The sequence below is a fragment of the Leptosomus discolor genome, chromosome 1 (genome assembly GCF_034619465.1).
Source record: "Leptosomus discolor isolate bLepDis1 chromosome 1, bLepDis1.hap2, whole genome shotgun sequence".
Lineage (NCBI taxonomy): Eukaryota > Metazoa > Chordata > Aves > Leptosomiformes > Leptosomidae > Leptosomus > Leptosomus discolor.
In genome coordinates, this window is record NC_141391.1 from 30,567,480 (window position 1) to 30,588,619 (window position 21,140).

Below are 21,140 nucleotides of genomic sequence, written 5' to 3' on the forward strand. Positions count from 1 at the left end.
GCTTGTGGAACAGCAGATGTTCAGCTGGACTGAATACAGTTTATTTAAATATCCTTAAATAAGAAAAGGTCTATTTTTTTCCAATGCACTACCAGTGGTTTGCTATTTGTTTGCCTTAGTACATGGAAATATAATTGCATATTTCATATAGAGTAGAATGTTGTACTTTCAGAGCCACAACATGTGTCTCATCTCATTTAAAGGAAATCATCTTATTGCCTGTTGATGAAAGTGCAAAATACACTTTTTAATAAGCTTTTGTTTTCATTACAGCAATGTCATCTTACTTGTAGAAACGTCATGACACACAGCAGCATCATGGTGGATGTAGGCAAGTGGCCAATATTTACCTTACTGTCACCTCAAGAAATAGCATCTATTCGGAAAGCGTGTGTATTTGGTACATCAGCCAATGAAGCTATATACATAACGCACAATGATGAGGTAAGGTTGTAATAAAGTGGAACATATACTCTACAATTAATTGTTTTCAGAGTCCACTGAATACTTACTAATTAATAGCTTCTCAAAAGCATTGTGTGAAATTTGTATATTTTAAAACATGTTGGATGTAACTTAGTTGTTGTTGTTTTTTTCTTGTCTTGTATGGGGACAATATAGATGGAGTATTTAGAAAACTTGCAAATGGCAAAGGCCAGGATGGATTACGTACACTTTTGAAGAATTCAAAAGAAGTTGTGGTAGCTTGAAATTAAGTACAAGCACTCCAGATATGAAGATAAAAACAAGGTTATGGCTTGATAAATAACAATACAGTGGGAGATTATCTGTTGATCTTGATGATTTGGAATGCAAGGTAGCAGTGTGCTGCTGGAAGAAAACAAGCCAGATGTTCTGGAATGTATTAATGGGAAGGTTTCTTGTAAGACTGGGTAGAGTAGGATTTTTATTTTTTTTCCCCCCCTAAGTCCTATGAAATCTGCCTGTAGGATGAGCTTCCCACAGTACAGCCGCGCCTGCTCTTTACAAACTGCATTTAAAAGATCATGCCTTCCACTTTCACAGTTTAGTACTTTTTATAGTACGGTTCCTGCAAATGAGAAGCCTAGCTTCTGCATGGATCTGAAGAATTCAGACTCATCAGTTAACTTCCAAAGTGTCCTCATGCTGCCTCTTGAGCTTATGAACTCCCATGAGGGGAGTCTATGGCAAAGCTCTGTCCTGGCTTTATAAAGACCTGGATATTATCACGTCTGTGCATACCTGAGTATAAATCACTTGAAATGAGTATTATTCTGGTTTTTTAGGTATTTGTCTTTGGACTGAATTGCAGCAATTGTTTGGGGACTGGAGATAATCAGAGCACAATAGTACCAAAGAAATTAGAAGCCTTATGTGGAAAGAAGATTTCCAGTCTCAGTTATGGAAGTGGACCCCATGTTGTACTTTGCACTGAAGGTAGAAAATGAACATTTAGTATAGAAACAGAAGTTACAGACTTTAAGTTCCACTTGCATTTGACAAGAATGGATTAAGGTGTACTTGTAGTAACTTGTTGATTGAGTAATGTACACTAAGGGTCTTACTGTACGCTCATTGGTCTTAAGTGGAACCAAATGTATTCTGTAATAGATAAAGTAAGTTTCCATTTCCATTGTGTTGCAGCTGTAGGGTTTTACTCTATCATTTATGACAAACTCAGTTTTACCTGTGCACTTTCATGTATTTCCACAACAAATCTTGAAGTTATACTGTGATATGTGCATATAAAAGTTGTATACAAAGTATATAATTTTTAGTATACAGATGATTCTTGTAGTAGTTTCACTATTTATTAATGTCCTTTCACTTTCGTGTTGGCATTTGCCAATTGCTTAGAATTCTGCCTGTCTTAACTTCCTTGGAATTTTTGGTATTTTTTTCTCACAAATATTTTTGCAGATGGTGAAGTATACGCTTGGGGACATAATGGTTACAGCCAACTTGGCAACGGCACAACCAATCAGGGCATTACTCCTGTTCAAGTTTGCACAAATCTGTTAATAAAGAAAGTGGTGGAAGTAGCTTGTGGCTCTCATCATTCCATGGCGCTGTCGTTTGATGGGGATGTAAGTTGAAACCTGTTCAAATCTCTTAATCTCCTTCTGGAAGCAAACAGTGCAGGTGACCTTGCAGTCTGAAGTTCTCTCTACAGTGTGGTTACAACATAACCTTTTCTCCTGCTGCCTCAAACTAGGGTATCCTTTTCTTCAGAGCAGCCTGGAAAACAACTCAAGAAAACCCCCACCCATAAAACCCAACAAAAAACCCAACCCAGCCACAAAAACAAGGGAATAAAAGCTTAGTAAACTTTTGTTTCTTTGACTTGCTGTATGTCTCACAGGGATGAGGCCAGAAAGCTGTGCCACTTATAGGTGAAAGAATGGTTTGTAAGGTGAAAACGGAACATTGTTATTTGCTTGCAGTTCTGTTATTTAAGGGGTATATTGAGTTTTTTGTATTCACTGGTGAGTGTTTAGTCTGTTTCTTGTAGTCTTCCTGATTTCCACCTTGGTACTGTGAAAAAGCATTGCTCTGCACACCTCTGAATACCTTTGTGTGTAGCTAATGAAAGAGCACTTGGTTTATATCCAAGTCTGCTTTATGCTATTTGCTTACATGGCTTAAGGCTGTGCATCATGGGAAGCATGTGCAATTAGTTTCCAGTTAGTCAGATTTGACCAATGTGTGCGTTTCTGGTTTGAGTTGCATGTTACTGCATGGAGGAAAGCCTGCTTTCAGCTCTGCTTTAAGAAAAGAAGAGTTCTAACTTTAAAATCTTCCTAACAATAAAAATGCAAACTCCAGTTCTTTCCATCCTGGTCATCGGACCATGTCTGTGTTATGGTTTAGAATGGAGTCATAGTACAACAGTAATACAAAGTGGCAAACCAGTATTTTGGGGGTAGGGTGAATTTAAGTGGTCTGTGTTGTATCTGAGCCTACACTTAGGAAAGATCTTCATGCTGTCGTGTTTGACTTGGTTAAACTGTCAAATTTGGTGCGCATGCAGGAAAGAGAGGGTGTTCATGTGTAAGTTAAACTAGTGGGTCCAGCTGCTGTGTGGTTGCTGCCCATGATGGCCATGCTGCCTCTTGGAATAAATGTAACATGCTTGAAATCTCAGTGGAAGCGAGGAGGTTTCTTCGTTTACCCTGCAGTTGGTATTTGCAGCATGCTCGTCATTGTGGCTAGTTAATGTACTATAAATCCATCTGTAGAGTACCTTGCGGTAGCTTAGTCTATTTGTGCTCTGAGGTTTTGTCTGTGCCACGCTGAAAGCAGTGAAATGTGTTAAGTACAGTTTTATTTATGGAAAGATTTGACTGCAAAAACCCTTGTGACTTGATACATCTGAAGTTTCAGAGGGGCATTGAAGTTGGAAGTATTTTGGAAGTACGTGGCATAATTGATTTGTACAGTTGTTTCAGTGCAATTTTAATGCAGTGCAAATTAAAAAAAATCTTAATGAGAGACTTAGATTGCAGACATTTGTGCTTCTCAGAGAGGAAACTGATTAGCTTGTTGGCATTTTGATCTACCTTCTGAGATTCTCTACCTCAATTTTTTTCTTTTGTTATTGAAATTAAGAAGTTTTATAGAGCATCTTCAAATATTCAGTAGGAATAAAAGATCAAGCAAATATAAATAACAAAAAGCAAAGGACCAGTGCTTTCTTTTGTTCATGTTAGACATGGTAAATGAGTTGTATCAGTGGGAGGTTTTTTGTTCTTGTCTTTGGTGGCTCTTTTTGTTTGGTTGGGTTTTTTGTGTGTGGCAGTGGAGGCATTCGTTTCTAATGAGTGGCTTTTGGTTTGCTGGCTTTGGGCACCAAAGGATGTGCAGACTTGACATTAGATTATCTGTCAGTGTGCTTTTACTGGCTAGCATGTCTGTGGCTGGGTATTTTCAAGAGGACAGACTTTTTAACTGGGTGATGCACCAGACAATGAACTATCAGAAAGTTTTATGTGAAGCTATGGGTATGTACGCATGTAATCAAAATTGAACGAACTGAAATGAAAAAGCTGTAAATGTTTTTTATAGCAAACTACTTCCCTGTCATCTGGACTTTTAGATGAAAGGAACCAGTATTTTTGGGTTTGTTTTTTATTAGTTTGCCACTGGCAAACTTTGAACTGTCAGAGATGCTGCTTTTTTGTTAATGCTATTGTGTAAGAGTTTTGCTACTGTGTAACACAGGCTGACAAAACCGTCTCCTTTCACAGCTCTTGAAAGATATAGAAGGGGTATGATGAGTGTCCAGCAATGACCTGGTTTAGAGTTCTATGAAGAAAACCAAATAGCTATAAATTTGGGAGTTCAGCTTGTCTGGGAAACAAAGAAGTGCAAGCCAGAATGTTGGAAAAATTACATCATGAAAGTATGAAGACAGTCCACTCACTATGCTCTTTGTCTTGTAGCCTGACATGTTTTATATGGAAATATGTTCCTTTGTAGTCAGATGCTCCGGTTTTGTAGCAAGAAGCTGAAAAAAGTGCTGTGTTCCTATTTACTAGATCAAGCCTGTTGCTGTTTGTAACTTTCAGTTGTTGAGAAGCATTTAACTTTAAGCATTTTCGCTCATTAGATAGGACAGTTTACCCAATCTGATGCTGAATATAGTAAGACTATAATTTATTACTATCATTACTATTTTTAAGGCTTAAACTACTGATTTTGGTTTGTTTTTACGGACAGCTGTATGCTTGGGGCTATAATAACTGTGGTCAAGTTGGATCTGGATCTACAGCAAACCAGCCAACTCCTCGTAGAGTTTCGAACTGTTTACAGGGTAAAATGGTGGTTGGCATTGCTTGTGGTCAGACCTCCTCCATGGCTGTAGTAAGTAACGGTGAGGTAAGCATTGCTGCATTCTCACGTTCTCTCTCTGTTACCTGAACTTACGAAGCTAATGTCTGAACATTGAGAAATGCTGACGTGGAGTGCTCAGGTTATAGAGTTGTATTGATAGTTATGTTAGAGTTCTGTTGATAACTTCTGTGAGATCAGTTTTACAAAAACTCTGCAGTTAGTATAAAGACAACATCTGCAGTTAACTGCAGATGTTGTCTTTATACTAAACATTCCTTCTTATGGCAAGGACTGTATTGGAATGTAATTCTTACTGAGTCTGCAACTGTAAGAATTTGAACAGAGAGATTTTGGTGTATTTTAAGTTTATTGCAAAATTCTTGGTGCTTCAAAGACAAATATACCTTAGAAAGCTTTTTAAAAGGTAAATGCAGGATTGAAAAGTTGAATACAGTCAGTCATTGCAGTATATTTAGTATCTTTCACCCTTCTCTATATTGCTCTTGAAATAGTGTACAGTTTTTTAATAAGACTTACTTTTTTGACTTGTGCTTGATACTGAGTCTTAAATGTTCTGTACTTCTCAGGATTGGCTTAATCTTGTTTTCCCTTTGCAATCAGGTTTATGGCTGGGGTTACAATGGAAATGGTCAGCTAGGTCTTGGAAACAATGGCAATCAACTAACGCCATGCAGAGTGGCAGCACTACATGGTGTGTGTATACTCCAGGTATGTCTAACGTGGAAATGAAAATGCATTCATGTTGCTAGCATCTGCTAGAACTGTATCTTTGGGATCTCATACCTGCTTCTAGATTTCACGGTTCGAATACTGAATTTTTTTAGCTCCTATGAATAGGAGCACTTATAGAAAGTGCAAGTAAGCTGTAAAATACTTGCTTTGTGAATGTTCTGAATGATTTAAAGTTAGCTAGTGTAACTATAAGTAAATTTTGCTGTGGATACAAATTGCATCTTTGTTACAAAGCTGAAGGAATGAAATGCACTAGGCAAAGACAAGAACCGAAGGGGAACAAGATGTCGAAATTAGATTCTACATCAATATACTAATTAGCTCTCCAGAAGTGAGGGGAGAGGGAAGATGAGTCATGGGTGTAAGTTTGGTTGTTTGGTGGTTGGGTTTTCTTTGTTGTTTTGGGTTTTTTTAGTTTAGTTTTGTTTTGTTTTTTCCCCAGCTAAAGAATAAAATTAAATTGGGCATTTCCTGGGTTTTTAGTAAGGTTCTGTGGAGTTTCATGTGGTAGCTTGGGGTGAATGGTTGTTGACTGCTGAACTGCAGCTCTCGTAGTTTGTACAGTATTCAAAAATCAAATTCTGAAAGTATTTCGAAGTTGCAAGACGTGATGATGAATTTCACTGTTCCTTGTGTGAAGACTCTGCAGTTGAAAGCAAGTAAAGGCTAGGGAGACTTTGCAAGAGTGCAGTAAATTATTCAGAAGCAACCAATGAACACTAAGTTAATGAAGTTGGGACTTTTGCTTTAAGTACTGAGAAAGAAACCACATTGTAGTGCTAAACGAAGAATGCCAGAGAGATTTAACATCGGCTAGTCCAAGGTAATGTGTGCGATAATTTTGTTTCTCATCTCTGTTTTGTTTAGTAGTAACGCTTATACATTTACTTACAGATTGCCTGTGGCTATGCGCACACACTAGCACTAACAGATGAGGGTTTGCTCTATGCCTGGGGAGCTAACACTTACGGGCAGCTGGGAACTGGCAATAAAAGTAACCAGCTAAGCCCGGTGCAGATCATGATGGAAAAAGAAAGGTAATCTTGCTGAAGCTGTTTCTGGATTGATAAGTCTGAGCATGTGTTATGCAGTCTCTAGCACTGGAAGCATGTGTGTGTAGGGCTTGGTGGATTTTTTTTTTCTATTGCTTACATTAAAACACAGAAAAAGATGATAACTTACTGTTTACTGTAGACTAAGGGCTTTTTGCTATCTGTAATGATTATTGAAAGTAAACATACTTTGTATTTACTTGATCCTGAAAGATAATGAATGACTGTTAAGCTATTCTAAATATGGTTCCTTTGGTTAAAAACTTGGAGCTATGAAGTTGATAAGCCAAGCTTTTGAGCTATATTAAGGCCTACATTAAAAAAAAAAGGGGGGGGGGGGGAGAGGAAGGACCACCTTTGTAAGAAGTGACGTGTGAGGAAAAAACGATTTTTTGAGATCCTGACAATAGCCACCCATGTAAACAGAACTCAATTTGCAAGGCTGCTAGAGCTGAGGACAGATAGTACCACATCTATCAGTGGTACCAGTTAGTAGTTTGCAGTTTCTTCATTTCCTGGATTATAAAAGAATAACCCTAACCCTTGTCCACCCTCTTGTCATCCTCCTACTTGGGGTGGCTCTTCTGCTGTTCACCTGCAAACTGGGACCTCAGTCCCATTCTCTGGGCCCATGTGTATACCTATAGATTAATGTACCTCAGTATGGAAACCTCTTAGTCTATAAATCCCTTAACCTGTAAATCTCTTAATTTGTAATCTCCTCTTAGCTAGGAAACACTTGTGGCTGGTTTTTCTCCTCCATTTCTGAACTGTCTTTCTGGGAAGTTGTTCGTATTTTTTCCTGTTTCTCACGCTTAACATTAAATTAGAAGCTGCACAGTACTGAGATTATTTAAGATCTTAAAAAAATCAGTGAGGGGAAAGAAGAAAGGACCCATCACAACAGCAGCCACTGAGGTGAGGCTGGCTTGTCTGTGAAGGAACTGACACTAGGGAAGGAAGGTGAAATATTTTTAAAAGCACTGGAAGAGAAATGTGTATGTTTGCAAATAGATCAGTTTTGTTTCCTTAGTGTGAACTAAAGGGAACTGTTGCGTTTAGAACTGCATGTGAACTCAAGCACGGGATTATAATAAAACTGGCATTTATTCAAAGACTAAAGGAGGGAGAAAATATCATAAAACTTCTGCTTGGGCTCTAAGGGAGAGATAAGTCACTTGAACTTACTCATCTTGCTTGACTCAGCTGCCTTGGAAACAGTGCTGTAAGTGGGTCAGCTGTCATTTCCCATGAAGCATATTTCTGCTGCTTCTCCTCATCTTTTCATTTATGTAACACTTTTGTCATTTGTATGTAATGCTGATGACAGTTCCTTAGGAGGTGGCATTTGATGCTATCTTGAAGAATATTGCACATACAGCTTGTAAGGAACTTTTAGACCTTAGTTTGTGTCAGCTTGGAGGAACACCTATGAAGGTGAGCTTCCTGAATTTTGATGCGAAGTGTGTGCTTACAGTGTTATCCTGTGCGTATACTACACATGTGTTATAGCACACGTTCTACTATACTACTTAACTATAGTATAGTTACTCTAAAAATAAGAATCTGTTCTGCTAAGGAAAGAAAGTAGGGGAAGGAAGTAGTTTAGGTGGATAGCTATCATGGGAAGTAAGTTGTCCCTAAAATAATTACTTCATGATGTCACTTGTGGAGAAGCTGAAAGGTCTCAATGTTGCATAGAGGTTCATAAGTTGATAACAGTGTAAAACAATCTGTTAGTCTTTTACCTGCCAGAAATTAGCAATGTGTATATTGAAAGTAATTGTAGATTCTTTCTGTGTTTTATCTTGAAACAATTTTTGCACCTAAAATGTGGGCTTTGTGCTAAAAAAGCTTTTTGCCTAAAAAGCTAACTCTTTGTGGATATTGTTCTGTAAAGGAGCAAATGTTTTGATACGTATATTCTTAGACTGTTTGGAAAGACATTTATTTGTCCCAGTCAATCTGTTTCTGGCACGAAACCATGAAATCCTCTGAGGCATTTTTAGCATGGAGAAAAAACAGGAAAACATAGCTCTTACTTTGAACTAATGCTGGAACTTCCCCTGGTTTTTGCCTATCTTGTGAACGGAGACACTGCAAATGTCCTTGTGGTCCCTTTAATGGAAGCATGATTCTTCTCAGTTCTTTTAACATTTCAGGTAGCAAGAGAGGGATTGCCTGAGCAATGGGAGAACAGAATAGATAAGAGTGCGTCAGCAGCTGTCACGACCCACTCAGAAGAGGGGGGGCATGTGACTCAGATTTGCAAATCCCCCGCGGTGTGGACTAAGCTGAGACAACTCTCAAGGTCCACACACAAACATTTATTAACTCACAGCGATTAATATGCATCTTACATATCCAATTGCCATGGACCTAGTTATGTAACAAACTATAGCAAGTGGTAAGGCATGCCTTGCATTACTTGACAACTATAGAGAAAAGAGGAAACAGAGGAAGAGAGAGAGAGATCACTGGTCCTGGTTCCCACATCGGTCCAGCCAACAAGCGGGGCTGTGTGTCTCTGGTCTTAGGAGCGTTCTTCTCTGTGTGTTTTCTTCCCTTATTTCCCCTCACCACTTTGTGGCTTTTATCTCCCCCTTTTATGTTTGCTGTACCAGTACAACCTGCCCCACTACTTCGTTTCAGGTTCCCCCCCTCTCCCCTGGGTGATGTGTAACATGATCGAGGTGGAGAGACTAGTGCTATAATCATATATGTTTAGCATCATCTCTAAAATCTTCATTAGCATATAGATGGGTGTCAGCTTCAATATGCATTTCACTGATAATGAGGCAAAAGTCATTCATGGGACATGATGGCCCCAAAGACAAATTAGTTGGGCCAGAGGAGTGCTGCCCTGTCTCAGCAGGACTCCCTCCTCCAGCTGCATCCTGTGCTATCCAGGCCCACAAGAGATAAGCAAGTGTTAGCCTTATCAGTTTATTAAGCACAAGGTCTGCATCGTTCATCGAGTGTTTGAGACATTCCTTGGGAAGGCTCAGAGGGCCTTTGCCCCTGCTCCCCCCTCCTCCCTCCTTCTTAGGCTGCTATTGTTTCAGGGAATTCCAAGTTGTCTTATAGCAGCTCTAATATTTTAAGGAACTACGTGAGGTGGGTGAGAATACCATATAGACTTTATTTAAAAAACAACCATAGCTCTGCAAGAATGTGGAGTTAAGTGGGTGTATTCACCTCTCCTTGAATGAAGCACTGTCCCTGTTCCATGCTGAATTTCAGTGTTGAGGAAAGGAAACTAACAGCAAAATAAGAAGTCAGGAATACAGGTAGTTGATCTACATTAAAAACAAACAAACAAACAAAAAAACCAAAACACAACACAGATTAAAAGAGGGGGTAGAAGGGTTTCTTAATAAAGGGTTTATTGAAAAATACATAGGAAATTATCACAAAATGAGAACATTTTTACAGCTGTTTGTAAGAAGTTCTGAAAAATGCTCTGCAAAAATCTTAGTAATATAACTTTCCTGCCTGTTCCCTAACTGGAAGTTTCATAAGCTCCATAAGCATTTGTTCTTGAGAATAAGTGTCTGATGTGCGTTGGTTTTAAAGGGGAAAAATAAAATTTTGTTTTCCTTCATCCCTGTCTCATGGTTATGGAAGAAGAGGAATATCAACTCATGAGAATGACATAATTAAAGCAGTATCTGATTACAGTAAAGTCTACAAGCGAACTGCTTGCAGTTCTTAAATATCCATTTGAACAGTCATATTCATGCAGGACAAAGGAAGAAGTACAGGAGCGTAGATGCGTAGCGTGGTTGGCAGTTATTTTGGTGAGGCATTTGGAAAGTCACTTGATTCTGTGCCTGTATCTTACAAGGTTTCTTCTGTTCACAGGGTAGTGGAGATCGCAGCCTGCCACTCTGCTCACACGTCGGCTGCCAAGACCCAGAGCGGCCAGGTGTACATGTGGGGCCAGTGCCGTGGGCAGTCCGTGATCCTTCCCCACCTCACTCACTTTGCCTGCACTGACGATGTGTTTGCTTGCTTTGCTACCCCTGCTGTTATGTGGCGTCTTCTGTCAGTAGGTGAGAACAAGCTCTGATATGGCAGCCAGTGCTATAATCTGTGTCACTTGTAGTGAGTAGTACAGGATAGCACTCCTGTGGCAGGATGGTTCCTGCTTTAAGGAGAACCAGCAATTAAAACTAGCTCTTTTCTTCTGAAGGATTTTTTCTTCTGAAGAAAACAGTCTACTTCAGTAGCTAAGGATCCAGAAAAGGGTTAGCCAGATTGTTTGTTTGCCAGTATACATCTGGAGAGAACCCTGGTTTACTATTGCACTGTGAATGTTGTGCATTTCCTACACTTGTATAGTTTGAGCTCCAGCTCAGGACTGGGAAGTACTCCTGGATTATTAAAGATAAGGTGGTGGGGTTTTTTTCCTCTTAAAACTACTCCTACTTGGAATAATTTATATATGGAGCATGGTGTTCTATGGTATGGAATATCCCTTTGGCTAGTTCGGGTCAGCTGTCCTGGCTGTGCTCTCTCCCAGCTTCTTGTGTACCTGCTCGCTGGCAGAGCATGGGAAACTGAAAAATCCTTAATTTAGGGTAAGTGCTACTTAGCAACAGCTAAAACATCAGTGTGTCAACAACATGTTTTCATACTAGTTGCTCTGTCACCCGATGACCCTTCACCAGCCAGGAAGAGGAATCAGGAAAAGGAGCGGAGACCCGTGGGCTGAAGTGAAAACAGATTTAACCAAACAGCCCTAACACCAACAAAGGTATACACGGTTATACCCAGCCAAATGAATATGCAGCAGTCGCAATCCAGAGGAGAGCAGTCCTCAGGAGCAGGAGGAACCCCAGCAGGAACCCCACAGGAGCTCCCTCTCCTCAGCAAACCTTCCCCCTTTATAATGAGCACGATGTTATCATATGGGCTACACCTGTAGATGACTCAAAACTGCTAAGGGCCTGCCTAGCATGGCTGGCCCATGATTCTATAGCAGCCACACTAGGACAACCGTACCAGCTACTAAGAAGAAAATTAACTCTATCCCAGCTGAAACCAGGACGCCCTCCTTAGTATTTACCCTTCCACTATGAATGTGAAAGAGTGAATCTCTCTCCTGTGTTTCATGTTAGGAAAGTAACAGAATTCCAAATCTTCATCTTGTGAGATGATTTCTCTCAACTGAATTTAGTTTGACTTTCCCCAAAGACGGGCAGACTTGTAAATAATAATCCCTGTAAAACAAGATTCTAATATAATTGTTTTCTCTGTTGGAACTCTTTTTATACCGCCTTGGATTACACTTTGGGATGCAGTCTCTGTGACCAGCAAATAAGCCCAAGCCTTTCTTCTTGGTTATCTGTGATTCACATGCTGCTAATTCTTATTTGACTCCAAATATATGCTTAGCTTGCACTTTCTTGAAAACATGAAGGTGTTTTTGTGTTCAAAACATGACTATGTTTTCATCTCAACTGTCTGCCATTTCAGTTCTCAAGGTCATTTAGGAGATCTAATTTGTTTTCATATTTGCAACAGATGCTAATTTTGTTAGTCCCTGTACAAAATTGGTTTTGTGGAGGGATCACATTCTAAGTAACCTTTCTCCAAACTCAGACTATCTTTGCATGTGGCTTGTCCTAACCCAGCTTCTCCACCTTAACTTCTCATTTAGCATGTTATCACACTTATAGAGGTCCAGATAACAGCATCTTGTCTATAAAGGAAAACTGAATAGTTTCACTAAAGAGAGAAGATTAGCTCGGAGTGATCTGCTTCTGGGTAAATCCAAGTCTTGTTTTATCCCACTTTTCACTTTCGCCATTCTTTAATCCTCTGCGATATGTTAGGCTCACCCTTTGCAGAGGTCTGATGGTTGTCCAGAGCTGTTGCCTTTTGCTAATAGTGAAGGCTGTCTAAATGACATCTCCCCAGCTTCAGTACCTTTCAAGTTCTTGATTTTTATGAAGTATTCCCAGACTGAGTATAACAAGGTATTTGAAATTTGTACCTGCATTTTAATTCCTCTTAGCCTTTGGGGGTTCTTTCCCTCTTATTTGGATAATCCTACTTACTGAATATTTAAATAAAAAGCATTAATTCTGGGGGCATTTTTAATCTCCATTTTCCATATTAATTTTTTCCTTCTTCAGTTTTTTTATTCATGTAGGTTAAAACCCCCCTTTTTTCTTCTCTTTTTTTTTTTTGTTTTGTTGTGGGTTTTTTTCTTAATGAGAGCTAACTCTGCATAAAGGTTATTGTTCTACTTCCAGTTATTATGGCTCTGCCAAAAAAATGAATCTGTCACTTGGGATTGGCTGTGGTGAAATAAAAATCTGCAGCCTTTTTTGAGGAATGAATTTAAGGTATTTGGAGTGAAAGTTGATCTACTGCATAGATTAAACTAAGCTGATGACCTAGAAAAAAAAAATCACATGAGCAAATGGAGGGGGATTGGAGCACAGTTTAGTTAGCCCTGATGAGATGCAGGATCTGTGGATGATCCGTGTAAATCAGAGGAGTGTATGATCTTTTGTGGCACAAATATGACTTGTCTGTTACAGCAGTATTTCTTTTTAAATACCAACTAATTTACCTGTCCCTAATGGTGAAGAGTAATTTGTGGATTGTATATGGATGAACACTAGGCAGTGCTGTGGGACACAGGAGACAGACCACATCCTGTTATAGTGGAAGTCCACTTATTTTTCTTTTCCATACTTTGCTTCTTAGAAGCCACGTGTTTTGAAACACACTTTTAAGATGCATCAGCAGAAGCTTTGAATAGTGGGTTAAATCGCGCTTTCTGAAACTTCAGCGTTCTTGCTTTACCACAAGCCTTAGCCAACATGTGCTGCAGCTCTTGTATGATTTCTAGAGACACTGAATGGGACCTCTGTGGTATCAGTGCCATAGGCCTTAATAGACTGAACTGCCAAAGACCTGTGATATTTCAGCTTTAATCCACTTCCGAAATTGCTGAAGTACTGTGTCCTTGGTTGTACTGAGAACCTACTTGGTTGTACCAGTAACTCCTGACTCTCTTCAGCAGCACTGCTGTTGGATTTTGTGTTGTCATAACTGACTAATAAGCTGAGTATAATGGTGTCAGTGATAGTTCATGTTAGTGAGCCCTGGCAAAGACCTTAACACACAACCTGCAGGCTATATCAGATCTGCCAGCGCAAAAAATTGGCCAACTGGTGACATGTCTTCTTACTCTTAGGCTCAGATCACCGTGTCAGCGCGGCTGAAGTACTGTACGCTGTGTCTCGAGTGAGTTGCAGGCGGTGCTGTAGACGCGCGTTACCGGCAGTCTGCAGGTTAGCTGCAGAGACTAGTTTGCAGGTTGCAGAGCTGAGCTGACCCAGCGCTAGCACTGAGCTGCCAGGAGGCTGGCAATGTCATGGGTGGTGCCCAGGCAGAGAAGGAGAAAGGAAGTTCTCCGGGTTCTTGCCTTGGTGCTGTGCTGGCTCTGTGCAACGAGCTGGAAGGGGAGCTGCTGCCTGCTGCTGCCTGTAGCCGTTGTGGAGCAGGCCTTGGCAACATTCGTGCTTCCCATTTGACCACTTCGGCAATGGAGCCCTGATACTGACCTGTTTTCCTTGACATGCTCTTCGTTGAGCTGGTAGCTTTAGTTACTGATGCGTGTGTTCTGTTTAAGATGCTTAACGTGTTATTTTTTTGTGTGTCTTGAAATCATTTCTGTAGAGCATGAAGACTTTTTAACAGTAGCAGAGTCTCTGAAGAAAGAGTTTGACAGCCCAGAAACCTCAGACCTAAAGTTCCGTGTGGATGGAAAGTACATCCATGTCCACAAAGCTGTTCTGAAAATCAGGTAGTGGTCATATTTCACAGCTCTTTTTTTATACAGAATAACCTCTTAGTGTTGCATCTAAGGGGGTAAAAGAAGTAAGGGGTAGGGAGGGACCCCTAAACCTGTAAAGTATAGCATCTATGTATCCATAATCACTTTAAATTAGTGATTGTAAAAGGAGTTGACTTAAAACTCTGTCTTAAAATGGTCCATATTCAATTTTCATTAAGCCTATTTGTTGTTCCCAGGGTAATAAATTCTGTTAAGTTGGTCTGATTGCAATGTACGTGGAGACGTTTCAATCAAATAGATCAAATAAGAGTTTTATCTTGATGCATAAGTGTAATAATGCCCACAGTATTGGGAACCACAATGTGGGCCACTGGTTGTCATGGGGTATGGTAAAATATTTGTGAATATTGATGAGTGCTCCAAATACGTATTTCAGGGGGACTATAATGTAATGTTCGTGTGTTCATATAATAGTGTTCCAGATGATGTCTTTGTCTCTTAGGTGTGAACACTTCAGAACCATGTTCCAGTCATACTGGAATGAGGATATGAAGGAAGTGATAGAAATAGACCAGTTTTCTTATCCTGTGTATCGTGCCTTTCTTGAGTACTTGTATACAGACAGTGTTGACCTTCCGCCTGAAGATGCAATAGGTATTGCTTATGGTCCAATAATGTTAGAAAGCAGCATCTGGAAAAACTGAGACAGGGGATGCAGCATAAATGTTTTAATACAGTCTTCTAGTCTAGTCTGTAATGCATTTTACTGGTGATTAATTAAGCTGTCTTTAAAATACTGTTGTAGCAAATTTACTACAGCAAAACGGTGCGTATTTAAAAATAAACTATGAGCGGTTTTTTCAAGATGGGGAGAGAAACTATTTCTCTGAGTTAAAATACTTGCATATTTTACTAAGCTGAGTCAACTATTGTTTAGGATAATATCAAAAAACTCTCAGTAGATCTGATAGGGGGAACTTGGACAGCAGAGCAAACAGCAAGCTGTAACTCAGCACAGATTTTTGTAATGGTAGCTTTTCGCTCGTGTTGTGACTGTTTTGTGACAGTTCTGCTCCCGTAAGCAGTTAGGTATGCAAATCAGTGGAACAGCTTGTGTATTTACAGGGATTAACAGGATTGTGGCGTGAGGTAATAGAAGGCCTTTTTTCCTGGGTAATGGTAAAATACAGTTTTATGAACAGTTGACCTACTTGCAAAAAGTGTGTTATAGACGTACAGGACGTTGCCTATAGAATACAGATGCAGTCTGTACCCCAGGGACATAAACTGTTGTTGAAAGAGCGGAGACCACTACAACTGACTAACACGCTGGCATTTTAATTGCAGGGCTTTTGGATTTGGCTACTTCATACTGTGAAAATAGACTGAAAAAACTGTGTCAGCACATTATCAAGAGAGGAATTACTGTGGAAAATGCATTTTCATTGCTCTCTGCTGCTGTCAGATATGATGCAGAGGTAAACTAATCTTCAATCTCTTAAATAGGTGGCTGCTTTCTGACAAACTATGGAGAAAAGCATCCAGTTATATTTTCATATAAGCTCTCTCTCACTATCAGATAATACTATTTGCCGTTTTCAGAATTAGGAATGTTGGACTTATAATAACTGTATTTGCTATCAGATATATCTCCCCCCCCTCCCCTCAAACCAGTACTGAGAAGGTGAGCTAGTGCGCAGATATCTAGAGATGATGTAAGTCCCAGGCTGGGACTCAGTATCTGTAAACGTTTGCGTTGCTTAATTTCATGGTAAAAGGTTCTGACACTGTGCCAAGCTTCATGAATTGCTGTTTTGGGGTGGGAGGGGGAACTGTAACAATATATTTCTGAGGATGAAAACTAACTCTGAAACAAGGGAAGGGTTTAAATGCAAAGCAAAAACCAGAACATCATGAAAAGCAGTCTTGTAAGCCTTAAGTTGCTTATTTGTGAGGTTGTGTGTGATATCATATGGTGGTAGGCTTGGGGATTGAGTGCATTTGGAGGTTTTTTTGGTTGGAGAGGTGATTTTTTTTTGTTGGCTTTTTTTTTGTTATTTTGTTTAGCTACATTTATTTATTTAGTCAAATACACACTTCCAGTCTTCACAGTATACTAGTGAAATGGCAGGCTAAGAACTGCTTTATGGGCCTAATGTTGAAGACAGAGAAACAGTGTGAGAGAAGGGGGGAAGGCTAGTGAAACGTCCCTGCTGCAGAATGCCTGACTCCTCTGCTGGGGCACTGACATGCTGCTTCGTGAACTAATCAGGAAGTGTTCTTGGGCTTCCTTCAGCTGTTCGTTCAGCGAAGTATCTGTGCATCGTGTTCGCAGCTTCGCTGTCGGTTAGTTTTTAACTTGCTGCTTATGCTTCTAAAGCAGTTTGGTACTCGGTAAATCAGCTCATCGCTTTTTCTTGTACTCTTTTCTTTTTCTTGTACTTTTTCTTGTACAAACCTGGTGATTGGCATGCAGATGCCCTAACTTATTTCAGAGCCCTGTAGTGTGTTGCTTGTTTGATGCACCTAACCCAAAGGGCTGAGTTAGTGTCCGAATTGCGGCTTCAGGCTGCTGTGAATAACGATTTCTTTGGTGGGAGTTCACGGAGAATAGGAAGATTTCCATATTTTAGCTTCAAAAGATTGTTTGCAGGATGGGTGTTCAATGTGTGATTGATTCCGCTTGTAGCGGGTAGAAGAAATCCAGTTACCGTGCCTTGGCCGTACCCTGCTAGCTAAATGAAGTTAGAACCACAGGCTTAAATGCTACATCAGGGAGAGAATGGGTGACACTGAGGGGCTGGGTTTTAGCCAAAAGTGGTTTTTACATGCAGTAATGCCAGATGAGGGCTTGAAACTGCTTGGGTGGTGTAGTTAGTTCAAGGGACTGCGCATCTGGAAGACAACAGTTAAAGGAAGCTGCTTCACTGATTAAAAATACCTCCATGACATGAAACTCCCCTGTACTTTCTTTTGGTGACTGAATTGAAGTGGCTAGAATTAGGCCAGGTCTGGCTGCTTATTGTAGCTTTTAAAATAATCATTGGATGTACCTTGTGCCTTTGTTCATTTAAGCCTGTAGTAAGTACAGCTTGCTGCGAGTGCACCCAGCTGCAAATGAAATTCAGCCTTTTTTTTTTATACAGAACTTTCAATTTTCCAAAGTTACTCACTAATACTGCAGTATTTCTGTTTATTGTATGCTTCTGTTGCGTTGACTTGGAATACGAATTTTTTAAATAAAGCAGTGCAAACTATTGTAATGTGTATGATGTAATTTTGTTTAAAATGCTGGTTCATTCTGTTACTTAAAAAAAAAAAAAAACATCAGTGTTCAGTTCTAATAAGCTTGTCTCTTTTTGTTGCACAGATGCCACACAAGCCAAGATCTGCAGCTTCAGAATGCCTGGTTTTAGGCCAGGATGTATTTTTATATTCTTGTTGTGTCAAGAACTCTCACTGGCACACAGTTGCTCTAGCTTTCAGTATTTTCCTTAAGAGAAAACAAGAATATTAATCAGTCTTTCCTACCTCATGTGGCTTAAAGAGCTCTGCAAATTCGTTATGCCTTACTGCAGCGCCCAGCCTGCAGCCAAGGAAGGGTGTTCTCACATACAAAGTACTAGTTCTACAAACTCACAGCGGAGTAAAGAAATTAGAACAGGGTGGGGAGCTGCCGTTTTGTAAGGACTGCAGCATCTTCCTTACAGCACCACAAAAGTAGATTTCCTCCTCAAAAGAGGAGTTGGAAACAAATAATCCGAATGGGAAGCTTTCTGTGGTCAACCTCACATTGACAACAACTGTGTCTTGTGGGTTTTTTTTTTTAGACATCCTTTCTCTCTGGCACCATGCGGGTGCAATGATGGCTGTGAGGCTTTTCTAATCGTTAAGTGGAAGGCACTTCTAAGTAGACTCAGATATCTGGAGCCCACTTGCAGCGAGAATTGCTGTGCTGTATTGTGCCACAGTACTTCTTTTGAACCATTTTTGGGACATCTGTGAAATACATTGCAACACGAGTCTGTTTCCAATGTGTAGAAAGGCCTTCTGCTGAAACTTGGCTTTAAAACCACCCAGTTAGTATATGTTTGCAGCGAGCCTGGTGACATGCAACTTCAGGGCTGTAGTTCAGCCCTTAACGAAGCAGGAAGACAAGCAATATGTTATTTACATGTATATCGATTTGAGCTTGTATCGTGGAACAGGGGAGCTGAATGTTCTTAATCCACAGTTTTGGTTATATACCGTTACCCCAAGATCTCCTGTTTGTATTGGGTTTTAATAGCTGCCAGTGAACGCAAGTGAAACTCTTCAAGTGGGAAAACTTGAAATATGTGTTGCTCAGAACAGCTGATTTTTGTGACTGTATAGTGAGAACCAAATTCTGGGTACTTTCCCCCTTGTAACCATGTTATGTGGGTAGAATTATTATTTTCTGTTGCATTTACATAGTGACTGTGTGGGGGAAAAACATTGAGAGCCACTGGGTTAATGTACTTGTCTAATTTTCTGCAAAAATAAAGCATATACAGGCATTGGTGCCTGAATGTAATTTTCTGTGATGAAAGCAAAGTTAATAAGATATTTTCCTTTTTTTTTTTTTTTTTTCTGTTTAGGACTTAGAGGAATTCTGCTTTAAGTTTTGTGTCAATCATTTGACGGAAGTGACACAAACTACAGCATTTTGGCAAATGGATGGTCCCCTGCTAAAGGAATTCATTGCTAAAGCCAGTAAATGCGGAGCCTTTAAGAACTGAAAGGAGGCTGGAAGTTACGGGTGTGTATAGGGTTTTTTGCAGTTACAACAGAATGTTGTAACTGCGCGGGTAAAAGCAAGTGTCACTTGTATCAGAAGATGTGAAAGGCCACAGTGAAAACACTTTCCGTGCTCCGAAGTGAATCGTTGTAAAACCGTCAAGAAAAAGATTCACTTGCATTTAGCAAACCTGGATGGTGGAACCAGCTCAAGACTTCAGCTGTAGCGTGCGAAGGATGTTGGCCGGTGTTAAGGACTTGCCTTTTTAGCCTAGGAAATCTTGTTCTAGCACCACCCGTTGTTAATATTTTCAGTTGACTTTCTAGGGTTGGAGAATGGTCTGACCTGAGCTACGGACTGACATCACTTAAATCATTAACTCCCCAGGATTATGGAGAAGCAAATGGCGTGGATATCTCTTACTGCATTTGCATGATTGTGAATGAATTTGCCATTTGCTGTGCGTAATTAACCAAGTCCATTCAGTGCTTAGAAAAGTGTGCAAAAATAGTATCTCCTCAAAGCCTGCACAAGTAGCTTTGAAGAAAGGGGTAACTAGCAACTCTAATTGGAAGTAAATCTCTGTATTTGGGTATACCTTAATAGAAGTTGTAATGTGTACTTTGTGTAATCTGTCTGAGCAATATTTATAATGGTTAATGGAAAAAATTCCCTCCTTGGTGACTTCAGATTACATTGGTTCTCGTGGAGGGGAAGGGATACACTGGTCTGAAAGTAGGGGTTTGCATTTGTGTTGTATAAACTTAAACTCCATGTAATAAAATTACCTTTTTTGTACCTGTTCACTGGCAGACTTCTTTGGCCTTTGAAGAAAATTGCAAGCTTTTTGTGTTACATATAGCCTGTAAGTTGCTTTTAGAAAAAAAAAAGGCAAAAAACCCCCCAACCCCCCCCCCCCCCCAGCCTCTGTAGTACAGAATCTTACTGATTTTACTGTTTGTGACAAATGCCTGTGCCCTCATCCTCAGAAAACAGCACTTTGAGTTGTAGGTGCTACTTTAGCCCCCTCTGCTTACAGTCCATGGATCTGCTTTTTTTCACCAGTAAGTCCATCTGCGCCTGTAACCTCAGGGCAGCTGGGGCTGGACAGCCAGGGTGGGGTGGGGGCTTTGAAGGTGTCACATAGGCACCACCCCAGGGCAGAGCAGTGAACCTGGAACTTGAGAGCTGGAGCTTAGGTTGACTCCAGGGCTACAAGGGGGTTCTGACTTTGCTAAGCCTGGTGAAGCCTAGAACGGTGTATGGGTGGGAGAGGCCAGGGAGCTCCTCTAGCGCGATGGTGGGAGTTGGGTCTACACTAGTCTGACAAAACACTTCCAAAGGTGCTGTCAATGTTTCTAATAAATAACCTGTTCAGGATGGCAGAGTAGGCCAAAGGTTGAGAACAGAGCACACAGGACTTGCCCTCTAAGCTGCTCTGAGGCTTGTCAGTGAGTCAGATCACTGCCATAGGGAAAAAGAGCTCACATGAACTTTTATGGCTTTCCCATGACAGTGGATTTGCATCTGCCTTTGTTCCCCAACACCAGATAAATCCATGCTCTGTGCTAATACACTTTTGTTTCAGATGATAGGAGTTTTCTGGGCAGAGTAGCCACAAGCAGCGCTCGAGGCCCTGGCTCAGGCAGCAAACCAGTTGTGTTCCCAGTGCCGGACAGCCAGCAGGCCCGAGCAGCGTCAGTAAGTGAAAACACCAGTATTGTGTTCCCTGGGGCACAGCTAATGGTTCTGCCCCACGCACTTATGTTTTGAAACTTGTTGTGCTGTGGCTCCTGCTCTCCACCTCCAGAGAACAAGCTCGGGTTATGAATTTTTACACAGCAATGGGACAGCCCCCACAGGGGTGCTACTGAGCACGACTACATCCAGGGCTTGCTTAGAAATGTTTTATTTTGTTAACTTACCCTTTTGTAGCTAAACA

At 40.4% G+C, this 21,140-nt stretch overlaps 1 protein-coding gene across 1 annotated transcript; it reads left to right on the plus strand.

The window, feature by feature from the left end:
• The first annotated feature begins 300 nt into the window (after positions 1 to 300).
• Positions 301 to 19,996, plus strand: RCBTB1 (RCC1 and BTB domain containing protein 1). Its single transcript, XM_009955317.2, has 11 exons — positions 301 to 444; positions 1,269 to 1,419; positions 1,903 to 2,069; positions 4,702 to 4,860; positions 5,437 to 5,544; positions 6,463 to 6,605; positions 10,485 to 10,675; positions 14,322 to 14,448; positions 14,942 to 15,093; positions 15,787 to 15,917; positions 19,059 to 19,996. Exons 1-11 carry the CDS (start codon positions 301 to 303, stop codon positions 19,197 to 19,199), a joined length of 1,614 nt encoding a protein of 537 aa, XP_009953619.1. The 3' UTR covers positions 19,200 to 19,996.
• Positions 19,997 to 21,140: the final 1,144 nt, after the last annotated feature.

Bases quoted from the DNA above. Each gene is read 5' to 3' on its own strand.
- RCBTB1 (XM_009955317.2), top strand. From the start codon at position 301: ATGACACACAGCAGCATCATGGTGGATGTAGGCAAGTGGCCAATATTT. The intron at 2,070-4,701 runs GTAAGTTGAAAC...TTTTACGGACAG, and splicing joins CGCTGTCGTTTGATGGGGAT to CTGTATGCTTGGGGCTATAA. The intron at 10,676-14,321 runs GTGAGAACAAGC...TCATTTCTGTAG, and splicing joins GTGGCGTCTTCTGTCAGTAG to AGCATGAAGACTTTTTAACA.